The sequence below is a fragment of the Dendrobates tinctorius genome, unplaced genomic scaffold (assembly GCF_039654945.1).
Source record: "Dendrobates tinctorius isolate UK_male_01 unplaced genomic scaffold, ASM3965494v1 ptg000259l, whole genome shotgun sequence".
Taxonomy (NCBI): Eukaryota; Metazoa; Chordata; class Amphibia; order Anura; family Dendrobatidae; genus Dendrobates; species Dendrobates tinctorius.
The window spans coordinates 4,616,746-4,629,220 of NW_027361926.1; the positions used below are offsets into that span (position 1 = coordinate 4,616,746).

Here is a 12,475-nt window from a genome sequence, read left to right on the forward strand (position 1 = left end):
TTTGTACATTGTTGTGGTTTCTGTACATTGTTGCGGTTTCTGGACATTGTTGCGGTCAGTGTCTTTGTACATTGTTGTGGTTTCTGCACATTGTTGCAGTTTCTGTACATTGTTGCGGTCAGTGTCTTTGTAAATTGTTGCGATTTCTGTACATTATTGCGGTTTCCTTACATTGTTGCGGTCAGTGTCTTTGTAAATTGTTGTGGTTTCTGTACATTGTTGCAGTTTCTGTACACGCGGCTGTCTTACCTTCCTCAGATGCCGTTGGAGCTCGATGGTCACCTGGGTATTAGGATTGAGCAGTGCCAAGGACAGGGGCTGTGAGGGTCTCTGCTGGAGGCAGCGGGGGAGGAGGAAGCCGGAATCATTATTGTGAAGGACAATACAGGTTGGGTCAGGTCCTGTTGTCATGGTGACAGAGTGATGACATGGGAGGGGGTGGGCCCAGCACACCTGGCGCAGGTAAGCCTGTCTGTGCAGTCAGTGCTGGTGTCTGATTCCAACTGCTGTCTGCTTCCATCCACCCCGGACACATGAAGCTGCCCCCCGAGCACTGGAGCCAGGGTCTGCAGAAGGGAGACATGCAGCCCAGCGAGACCCCCGGAGGGTCAGAGACCGTGGCTAACACATCTCCAGCACAGGTGAGAGAGCGGGAAAGAGACAGAAAGATACGGGGGGCCACTGAGGTGTCAGAGAGAGAGACGGGGGCCACTGAGGTGTCAGAGAGAGAGAGAGAGACGGGGGCCACTGAGGTGTCAGAGAGAGAGAGAGACGGGGGCCACTGAGGTGTCAGAGAGAGACGGGGGCCACTGAAGTGTCAGAGAGAGAGAGACGGGGGCCACTGAGGTGTCAGAGAGAGAGAGACGGGGGCCACTGAGGTGTCAGAGAGAGAGAGAGAGACGGGGGCCACTGAGGTGTCAGAGAGAGAGAGACGGGGGCCACTGAGGTGTCAGAGAGAGAGAGACGGGGGCCACTGAGGTGTCAGAGAGAGAGAGACGGGGCCACTGAGGTGTCAGAGAGAGAGAGAGACGGGGGCCACTGAGGTGTCAGAGAGAGAGAGACGGGGGCCACTGAGGTGTCAGAGAGAGAGAGAGAGACGGGGGCCACTGAGGTGTCAGAGAGAGAGAGAGAGACGGGGGCCACTGAGGTGTCAGAGAGAGAGAGAGAGACGGGGGCCACTGAGGTGTCAGAGAGAGAGAGAGAGACGGGGGCCACTGAGGTGTCAGAGAGAGAGAGAGAGACGGGGGCCACTGAGGTGTCAGAGAGAGAGAGAGAGACGGGGGCCACTGAGGTGTCAGAGAGAGAGACGGGGGCCACTGAGGTGTCAGAGAGAGAGAGACGGGGGCCACTGAGGTGTCAGAGAGAGAGAGACGGGGGCCACTGAGGTGTCAGAGAGAGAGAGACGGGGGCCACTGAGGTGTCAGAGAGAGAGAGACGGGGGCCACTGAGGTGTCAGAGAGAGAGAGAGAGACGGGGGCCACTGAGGTGTCAGAGAGAGAGAGAGAGACGGGGGCCACTGAGGTGTCAGAGAGAGAGAGAGAGACGGGGGCCACTGAGGTGTCAGAGAGAGAGAGACGGGGGCCACTGAGGTGTCAGAGAGAGAGAGACGGGGGCCACTGAGGTGTCAGAGAGAGAGAGACGGGGGCCACTGAGGTGTCAGAGAGAGAGAGACGGGGGCCACTGAGGTGTCAGAGAGAGAGAGACGGGGGCCACTGAGGTGTCAGAGAGAGAGAGACGGGGGCCACTGAGGTGTCAGAGAGAGAGAGACGGGGGCCACTGAGGTGTCAGAGAGAGAGAGACGGGGGCCACTGAGGTGTCAGAGAGAGAGAGACGGGGGCCACTGAGGTGTCAGAGAGAGAGAGACGGGGGCCACTGAGGTGTCAGAGAGAGAGAGACGGGGGCCACTGAGGTGTCAGAGAGAGAGAGACGGGGGCCACTGAGGTGTCAGAGAGAGAGAGACGGGGGCCACTGAGGTGTCAGAGAGAGAGAGACGGGGGCCACTGAGGTGTCAGAGAGAGAGAGACGGGGGCCACTGAGGTGTCAGAGAGAGAGAGACGGGGGCCACTGAGGTGTCAGAGAGAGAGAGACGGGGGCCACTGAGGTGTCAGAGAGAGAGAGACGGGGGCCACTGAGGTGTCAGAGAGAGAGAGACGGGGGCCACTGAGGTGTCAGAGAGAGAGAGACGGGGGCCACTGAGGTGTCAGAGAGAGAGAGACGGGGGCCACTGAGGTGTCAGAGAGAGAGAGACGGGGGCCACTGAGGTGTCAGAGAGAGAGAGACGGGGGCCACTGAGGTGTCAGAGAGAGAGAGACGGGGGCCACTGAGGTGTCAGAGAGAGAGAGACGGGGGCCACTGAGGTGTCAGAGAGAGAGAGACGGGGGCCACTGAGGTGTCAGAGAGAGAGAGACGGGGGCCACTGAGGTGTCAGAGAGAGAGAGACGGGGGCCACTGAGGTGTCAGAGAGAGAGAGACGGGGGCCACTGAGGTGTCAGAGAGAGAGAGACGGGGGCCACTGAGGTGTCAGAGAGAGAGAGACGGGGGCCACTGAGGTGTCAGAGAGAGAGAGACGGGGGCCACTGAGGTGTCAGAGAGAGAGAGACGGGGGCCACTGAGGTGTCAGAGAGAGAGAGACGGGGGCCACTGAGGTGTCAGAGAGAGAGAGACGGGGGCCACTGAGGTGTCAGAGAGAGAGAGACGGGGGCCACTGAGGTGTCAGAGAGAGAGAGACGGGGGCCACTGAGGTGTCAGAGAGAGAGAGACGGGGGCCACTGAGGTGTCAGAGAGAGAGAGAGAGAGACGGGGGCCACTGAGGTGTCAGAGAGAGAGAGAGAGAGAGACGGGGGCCACTGAGGTGTCAGAGAGAGAGAGAGAGAGAGACGGGGGCCACTGAGGTGTCAGAGAGAGAGAGAGAGAGAGAGACGGGGGCCACTGAGGTGTCAGAGAGAGAGAGAGAGACGGGGGCCACTGAGGTGTCAGAGAGAGAGAGAGAGACGGGGGCCACTGAGGTGTCAGAGAGAGAGAGAGAGACGGGGGCCACTGAGGTGTCAGAGAGAGAGAGAGAGAGACGGGGGCCACTGAGGTGTCAGAGAGAGAGAGAGAGAGAGACGGGGGCCACTGAGGTGTCAGAGAGAGAGAGAGAGAGACGGGGGCCACTGAGGTGTCAGAGAGAGAGAGAGAGACGGGGGCCACTGAGGTGTCAGAGAGAGAGAGAGAGAGAGACGGGGGCCACTGAGGTGTCAGAGAGAGAGAGAGAGAGACGGGGGCCACTGAGGTGTCAGAGAGAGAGAGACGGGGGCCACTGAGGTGTCAGAGAGAGAGAGAGAGAGACGGGGGCCACTGAGGTGTCAGAGAGAGAGAGAGAGAGACGGGGGCCACTGAGGTGTCAGAGAGAGAGAGAGAGACGGGGGCCACTGAGGTGTCAGAGAGAGAGAGAGAGAGAGACGGGGGCCACTGAGGTGTCAGAGAGAGAGAGACGGGGGCCACTGAGGTGTCAGAGAGAGAGAGACGGGGGCCACTGAGGTGTCAGAGAGAGAGAGAGAGAGAGACGGGGGCCACTGAGGTGTCAGAGAGAGAGAGAGAGAGACGGGGGCCACTGAGGTGTCAGAGAGAGAGAGAGAGAGACGGGGGCCACTGAGGTGTCAGAGAGAGAGAGAGAGAGAGAGAGACGGGGGCCACTGAGGTGTGAGAGAGAGAGAGAGAGACGGGGGCCACTGAGGTGTGAGAGAGAGAGAGCGAGACGGGGGCCACTGAGGTGTCAGAGAGAGAGCGAGACGGGGGCCACTGAGGTGTCAGAGAGAGAGCGAGACGGGGGCCACTGAGGTGTCAGAGAGAGAGAGAGACGGGGGCCACTGAGGTGTCAGAGAGAGAGAGAGACGGGGGCCACTGAGGTGTCAGAGAGAGAGAGAGACGGGGGCCACTGAGGTGTCAGAGAGAGAGAGAGACGGGGGCCACTGAGGTGTCAGAGAGAGAGAGAGACGGGGGCCACTGAGGTGTCAGAGAGAGAGCGAGACGGGGGCCACTGAGGTGTCAGAGAGAGAGCGAGACGGGGGCCACTGAGGTGTCAGAGAGAGAGCGAGACGGGGGCCACTGAGGTGTCAGAGAGAGAGCGAGACGGGGGCCACTGAGGTGTCAGAGAGAGAGCGAGACGGGGGCCACTGAGGTGTCAGAGAGAGAGCGAGACGGGGGCCACTGAGGTGTCAGAGAGAGAGCGAGACGGGGGCCACTGAGGTGTCAGAGAGAGAGAGAGACGGGGGCCACTGAGGTGTCAGAGAGAGAGAGAGACGGGGGCCACTGAGGTGTCAGAGAGAGAGCGAGACGGGGGCCACTGAGGTGTCAGAGAGAGCGAGACGGGGGCCACTGAGGTGTCAGAGAGAGAGCGAGAGCCGGGGGCCACTGAGGTGTCAGAGAGAGAGCGAGACGGGGGCCACTGAGGTGTCAGAGAGAGAGCGAGACGGGGGCCACTGAGGTGTCAGAGAGAGCGAGAGCGAGACGGGGGCCACTGAGGTGTCAGAGAGAGCGAGAGAGAGACGGGGGCCACTGAGGTGTCAGAGAGAGAGAGAGACGGGGGCCACTGAGGTGTCAGAGAGAGAGAGAGACGGGGGCCACTGAGGTGTCAGAGAGAGACGAGGGGGGCACTGAGGTGTGATACATTATAATGTTGTCATCTTATCACTGAACTATAAATATCCGTATATTCCGCTGTATACAGCGTCGGTGACATCACTGTTGGATACACCCGGCCTGGCAGATATTGTGGCGGCCTGGTGGGTAAGGCTATGTGCACACGGTGCAGATTTCCTGCGGATCCGCAGCGGATTTTTCCGCGCAGAAACGCTGCAGGTCCGCACTGTGATTTACAGCACAATGTAAATTAATGGAAAAAAAAAAGCTGTGCAGAAAAATAAGTGCGGATTTGCTGCGGATTTAAAAGAAGTGCATGTCACTTCTTTTGTGCGGTTTTCCACCTGCTCCATTCTCCAAATCCGCAGGGGGAAAACCGCACAAAAGCCGCAGTGAAACCTAGTAATCCGCACGGAAAAATCCGCGGGAGGATCCGCACCGTGTGCACATAGTCTAACTGCGTACTGGCAGGTAATGCGGCGGGTGTTAGCACCATGTCAGATCCCTGGTCTGACAGCAGGGTCTCCGGGGTATCACTTCACTCACTCGCGCTGCGGTTGGTTCTTCCCTTTACGATGCTCTGCATGCTTCCAGCCGGGCTTCCAGCCATGTCCTTAGAGCACGCGCTCCTGCCCTCTTAGGCTGAGTGCAGACGTACTGTTTGGCTCTGCGGATTTTTCCGTGCAGAATAGAAGAAATCCGCAGGTCAAATGACCTGCATTTTTCCTGCGGATTTCTTCCATTTTCCATGCTGTTTTCTTGCGGTTTTTGTGCGGTTTTCCACTGCGGTTTTCCCCCTGCAGATTTGGTGACAGGGGAGATGGAAAACCGCACAAAGGAAGTAACATGCTGCGGATTTTGTACCGCAGGAAAACCGCGCGGAAAAATCCACAGCGTCTGCACAGCGTTTTTTTTTTTTTTCATTGATTTTAAGGCTACTGTACATCACAATGCGGATATGCAACGTTTCTGCGCGGTAAAATCTGCTGCAGATCCGCTCCAAATCTGCATCGTGTGCACACAGCCTTAAAGGACCAGCGCGTGCACTTGCTATTTCCTCCCCAGCCAATATCTGTGGGGCATTATCTATATATTGCTTCTTCCTCACTGGGGAGGTGCCTGAGCAGCCTTCCTGTTCTGCAATCTAAGTTGTGTAAGGTTGTGTACCAATTCTTGCTGCACTCTGGTGCAGCTCTTGCCTGCTGCACTCTGATTCAAACTGTGCCTGCTGCACCATCCAGTCTATCATTCTGGGTCCAGCTGCTGAACGTCAGTTGGTCTGTCCTGGAGTGGCACCTGACGTTCATTGGGAGCCAAGTCTAACTTCACCATCAGAGGCTCTAGTGAGAAGTCCGATGCTCACATAGTCACACCCCTCCAGACTGTCCGTGGTCCGAGGCACAGTGGTTCCACAAATCACGTCCATGACAGCAGGTAACACGGCGGGTAACGTCGGCCTGGTGGGTAAGGCTAGTTTCACACTAGCGTTTATTCGACACGGCGCCGCTAAGCCCCGCCCCATCCGGTCATCGCCGCCTACTATCGCACATGGACGCTTGCGATCTGTGCACCCTATCTTTAGCATAGGGTGCGCAGATCGTGCGCTGGCCGTGCGCTAGTAGGATTTTGGCGTGCGCATTTTTGAAGGTGCGCTGAGCGCGCCGAAATGCAACATGCTGCGTTCGGCGCACACGGGCGCACGCCAAAATCCTACTAGCGCACGGCCAGCGCACTATCTGCGCACCCTATGCTAAAGATAGGGTGCGCAGATCGCAAGCGGCCATGTGCGATAGTAGGCGGCGATGACCGGATGGGGCGGGCAGGGAGCCGGCAGGGGGCGGGGCTTAGCGGCGCCGTGCGCTGCGTCGAATAAACGCTAGTGTGAAACTAGCCTAACACAGCGGGTAACGGTGGCATCTTCGTCATTGTCCTAGCGTCCTATCTTCGCTTCCTCCTTTAATAACAACATTTTTACAACTTCACAATAGACTTTGCCTCCGATCGCTGACAACAAGCAGAGATCTAGAAATACAATGGCTGTTCACACCCAGAGGCAGGAAGCTTCCTAAGCAGCTCCTGCAGCCACTGTTCATATAGCTGAGGGTTTGTTACATTGTATCCAGTGTGACTGTACCAGGCTGAAACAGTGGTGCTCAAAAGTTTACATACCCCGGCAGAATTTTTGCTTTCTTGGTCTTTTTTTTTTTTTTTTTTAGAGAATATGAATGATAACACCAAAACTTTTTCTCTACTCATGGTTAGTGGTCGGGTGAAGCCATTTATTGTCAAACTACTGTGTTTTCTCTTTTTAAATCGTAATGACAACCCAAAACATCCAAATGACCCTGATCAAAAGTTCATATACCCTGGTGATTTTGGCCTGATAACATGCACAGAAGTTGATACAAATGGGTTTGACTGGCTACTAAAGGAAACATCCTCACCTGTGACTTATTTGCTTGTAATCAGTGTGTGTGCATAAAAGTTGAGTGAGTTTCTGGGATTCAGACTGACTCTTGCATCTTTCATCCAGCCACTGACCTTTCTGGATTGTGAGTCATGGGGAAAGAAAAACCCACAAATAACATCAGCTGAAATACTGGACTCTCTGAAAACTAGCGGTGTGGCTGTTTCAAGATGCACAATAAGGAGGCACTTGAAGAAAAATGGGCTGCATGGTCGAGTCGTCAGAATAAAGCCATTACTGGGCAAGTGCCACAAAGTTTCTTGCCTGCAATATGCAAAACAGCACAGAGACAAGCCTCAAAACTTCTGGAACAAGGTAATTTGGAATGATGAGACCAAAATTGAACTTTTTGGCCACAACCATAAATGTTACATTTGGAGAGAGGTCAACAAGGCCTATGATGAAAGGAACATACACAAGCCGCGGAGACACTTCCCCGGGAAGGAAAGACCTGGCTAGTCATTGCTTGCGTTGAGAAACGTGATGGTGTCTCCGCGGCTTGTGTATGTTTTTACATATTTCCCATAAGGGGGCAGTGCTCTAGAATCACTGTGTTGAGAAACATGTGATGGTGTCTCCGCAGTGTTGGATGTTGATCTCCATGAGTTCATTCATCCTCCTTTTTCAGATATGATGAAAGGAACAACATTCCTACTGTAAAGCACAGAGGTTGATCGCTGATGTTTTGGGGATGTGTGGGCTACAAAGGCACAAAGATGAAGGAAATATGAATGCAGCACGTTATCAGCAAATAATGGAGGTAAATTTGCAATCATGAGCCTGGAAGCTGCATATAGAACGTACTTGGACGTTCCAACATGACAACGCTCCAAAGGCCAAGTGAACCTGTCATTGGCTACAGTAGAACAAAGTGAAGGTTCTGGAGCGGCCATCTCAGTCTCCTGACCTCAGTATCATTGAGCCACTCTGCGGAGATCTCGAGTGAGCAGTTCATGCTAGACAGCCCAGGAATTTACAGGAACTAACTGGAAGCTTTTTGCCAAGGAGAGTGGGCAGCTTTACCATCCGAGAAAATAAAGAACCTCATCCACAACTACCACAAAAGACTTCAAGCTGTCACTGATGTTAGAGGGGGCAATACACGGTATTAAGAAATGGGGTATGTAAACTTTTTTGATCAGGGTCATTCTGATTTAAAAAGAGAAAACACAGTAGTTTGATAATAAATGGCTTCACCCAACCACTAACCATAAGTGGAGAAAAAGTTTGTGTTGTTATTCATATTCTCTGAAAAAAGGCCAAGAAAGCAAAAATTCTGCCGGGGTATGTAAACTTTTGAGCACAACTGTACATTTTACCTGAACCGATACATTGTAACAAACGTCCACAGAGCGCTACTCTCTTGGAGTGTTCATCTCACAGACAAAGCACAGAGTTTACTGACAGCAAGCAGAAATCTTGACAATGATGAGGAATTAGCGCCCTGTGATCCCCACAAGTCCCGGCAGCGGGACCATGCACACATCAGCCATTGGGTATAAACGGAAACTACAGACAGATGTGAACAGAACCCTAGAACCATAGAGCGGCCCTGGGCCCTATACAAACGCATCGGGAGTACATGATGATTGGCTGAGATGACACTTCCTGGGGTGTGGCTTAGTGCTCCTGGCTTGTGATTGGCTCCTGGTGGTGGACTGTAGTTCTTTCTGATTGGATATCAGTACAGACGTGGCAGACCTCCCAACCTTCGTGGAACAGAAAGAGGGGAAAATTATGCGGCATGCATAGCGCACCATGGCAAATTTTGGCCACATCTCTGGTCACACCCCGATCCACGGCCATTTACCATTTCTCCCCCTGGCAGGAGGAGTTGTCAGAGGGGCGCTGGTAGTGAGGGGCATTCAGCAGACGCCCGAGACTGCAGGGTGTAGACCCAAATCGGGGGGCTGTCTGCCGTCTCCGAGGGCCCATGCGCTGTCTCCAGGATAGTTATGGCTAGAGAAGAGCCGATGGATTCCCGGGTCTCTGGTCCTGGTCAGTGGTAGTAGACGGCTGGATGGGAGGCTGTGAATCTCTAATATTCCGGGGTCCTCGGCGGCTTTTGATCCCCCCAGGGCCGGAGCGACGTCCTCTGTACAACCGGCTCATCTCTAGTTGGGACCTGGGGATTATTTTTTGTTCCTTCATTCACAGTCGTAGCCGCCAGAACTTTTTCATCTTTATGTAACTTCACTACATGACTACGTTACTACCTTCATCTGGTGTCTTTAAGGACGAAATGTTTTTTGCTTTCTGCAGGATCTGCACCAAACTACACAATAACAATCTTCTCTATTATATTTTAGTTGCATTTTTTTAGTCCCTTTTCCTCTTAATTGATGCGTTTTTGGTGCAGATGTGAAACCGCGTTATTAATGTGCTTTTTATAGGGCAGAAAATCTTTGATTCTGCAATTAATAAAGTATCTGCAGTTTTTTACCTGCTTTTTTTTTTTAGGGTCCTCCTTGAAGACAGCCCCAAAACCGCACAGTTCAGCGTTGTCTTTGGACTACAGGGGGCGCCGTTCTCATGAAATTACATCCACTTTGCTTTGACAGTTAAACACCGCAGAGAATATGCAGCGTTTACGCTACATGTGAACATAAATGTCCAAACAAAGTGGATGTGATTCCATGAATTCTTCACCCTCTGTGGTCTAAAGACACTGCTGAGCTCTGCGGTTGTGGTGCAGTTTTTTCTCTATAGGAAAAAACGTTGTTGCATTTTTAAGCACAGAATCAAATCTTTTCTGTCCTTTTAAAAAGCGTTAAAAACGCTGCATTATTTTGGTACATGCATAAGAGAAACGCAGAAAGCACAAAATAATCAAAGAATATTGTTATTACGTCATTTGGTGCGGACATCTGCAGAAAAAAAGGAGCAGAAAAAACGCAGCATTTACGCTACGTTACTCCTTTATTTTCTGTGGATTTAATAGAGGAAAGACATCAATGACGCCATTTTTTTACGCCATTTACTGATTCCTGTAAATAATCTGATCACTGTGGTATGCGGGTCATTATGATTACAAGGACACCAAATATGTTGTGTTATTTGCTGATTTGTGATCATTTTTTTAAAAAAAAACGCATTCAAAATGATAATATATTGGGGGAGGTTTTTTTTAGTAACTTTGCAGGAAGAAAAAAATCTATTATTCTCTCTCTAGAATAGAGACCTAAAAATCCACTGCTGTGCACAATGTATCTCTATGTAATCTGCCTGAGGAGTCAGAGCCTGCAGTACAGACCAAGTACACAGAAGTCTCCCCTTGACATCACCGGAGCCTGTGTCTCAGTAGCTTTTGTTCCTGCCTGTAATGTTGAAGGTTGTGGGTTCTATTACTGGGGAAGTTATTAAAAAAAAAAAAAAAAAATACATTTTTGTAATTGCCTTTTTATTATTTTTAGTAGTTTTATAGGAACAAAAAATTCTGACTTTTTCATTCAGCTCACAAGAACAAAGAAATACACTGCTGTATCCCATGTACATGTATCCACTGCTTTCGGGATCCCTGACCACTGCCTGCAATACAGGTCAAGATTACCAAATTCTCCATTGTGTATCAGTATGAGCTGTGGCTCATCCGTAGGGCTGCTGCTTGTGAACATGGGGATGGCAGGAGAAGTGAATAAATATAATTTATGCTCCAAGGAGGAGAAGCCAAGGAGCACTGAAGACGTCGGAAACAGGTGAGTATAGAAGCTGGGACAAAAGCCCTGACGTGCCTGGACATGGGACTGAGCCTTCAAATTGGGACAGTCCCACTGACTCCGGGACGGTTGGGGCTATGGATGTGGATTGGTCCCTTTAAGATCAGGATGATGATGATGTAATGCATTATGGAATTCGGAGTCATCGGCTGATAATGCTCCCAGTAATATAACTGGGCCACAGTGGTGACACACCCAGGATTACATATATAACACGTTGCCACGTGATTCAAGAGAACATGTTATGTTATTGGCTATAAAGTGACCAAGTAACTGGAATTATCCATCACACGGCCCTCATCATCATCCTCATCATTCAGCTGATGGTTCATTTAAACGGAGAACATAGTCGGAGCTGTGGAGTCACTGCTGTTCTCTTTTCCTCTTGTGCCCTCTGGTATCAGGGCTTTTTGTCTCTTGTGCCCTCTGGTATCAGGGCTCTTTGCCTCTTGTGCCCTCTGGAATCTAGGCTCTTTGCCTCTTGTGCCCTCTGGAATCTAGGCTCTTTGCCTCTTGTGCCCTCTGGTATCGGGGCTCTTTGCCTCTTGTGCCCTCTGGTATCGGGGCTCTTTGTCTCTTGTGCCCTCTGGTATCGGGGCTCTTTATTGTTCCCTCTGGTATCGGGGCTTTCTCTTGTGCCCTCTGGTATCGGGGCTTTCTCTTGTGCCCTCTGGTATTGGGGCTTCCTCTTGTGCTCTCTGGTATCGGGGCTCATTGCCTCTTGTGCCCTCTGGTATCGGGGCTCTTTGCCTCTTGTGCCCTCTGGTATCGGGGCTCTTTGTCTCTTGTGCCCTCTGGTATCGGGGTTCTTTGTGCCCTATGACATTGGGGGCTCTTTGCCTCTTGTGCCCTCTGGCATTTGGGGCTCTTTGCCTCTTGTGCCTTCTGGTATCGGGGCTTTCTCTTGTGCCCTCTGGTATCAGGGCTTTCTCTTGTGCTCTCTGGTATCGGGGCTCTTTGCCTCTTGTGCCCTCTGGTATCGGGGCTCTTTGTCTCTTGTGCCCTCTGGTATCAGGGTTCTTTGTCCCCTCTGACATTTGGGGCTCTTTGCCTCTTGTGCCTTCTGGCATTGGGGGCTCTTTGCCTCTCGTGCCCTCTGGCAATGGGGACCCCTTTGCCTCTCGTGCCCTCTGGCATTGGGGGCCCCTTAGCCTCTTGTGCACTCTGGCATCGTGGCTCTTGACCTCACGACCCCTGGTGTCTCCTGACTGTAGCAGCAGTTATTTCCTCTCTGCCGTCCTCTGTTCCAGTATTCAGGTTGGGGGCTTCTGCTTGGTGCGATTTACTGTGGAGCTGTAGTGTGTCCTAAGTGGGCTCTGTGCCTTGTCAGTGTCACATGCTGATCCTGAGGATGGAGAAGATCTCTCAGCGCCGTCTACCCTTGGTCAGTAAGGAAATATTAACTTTTCCATCTCTTGTTTGGGGCGTGGTGAACACTTAACCCCTTCCTTGTTGCAATGTCTGGTAATATCCAGGGTCAGGCGTCCCTGAGGATGTTTCCATGACTCCGTACAATTAATTCATCCTGACTCCGTACAGGAATTCATCCTCTTATAACAGCTTTAGGCAGAGCCCTCCTTCCCCGACATGAGGCTGAGGCCCCCCCCCCCGACCTGAAGATCAGTCAGAAGAAATTGACTTTTTGCCTTGAATAGTAAGACAAAATGTTTTC

At 52.3% G+C, this 12,475-nt stretch overlaps 1 protein-coding gene across 3 annotated transcripts in view; it reads left to right on the forward strand.

Moving 5' to 3' along the window:
• LOC141069356 (sodium-dependent proline transporter-like) overlaps positions 1 to 12,475 on the forward strand; it is a 64,714-nt gene continuing 52,239 nt past the window's right edge. Inside the window, exons 1-2 of one of the 3 annotated variants that reach the window (XM_073558835.1) lie at positions 1 to 641; positions 7,154 to 7,402. In XM_073558835.1, coding sequence (XP_073414936.1) covers positions 534 to 641; positions 7,154 to 7,402 — 357 coding nt within the window. In that variant the 5' untranslated portion in view covers positions 1 to 533. The remainder of the gene's footprint in view (positions 642 to 7,153; positions 7,403 to 12,475) is intronic. The other 2 variants (XM_073558833.1, XM_073558834.1) reach the window with 2 other exon arrangements.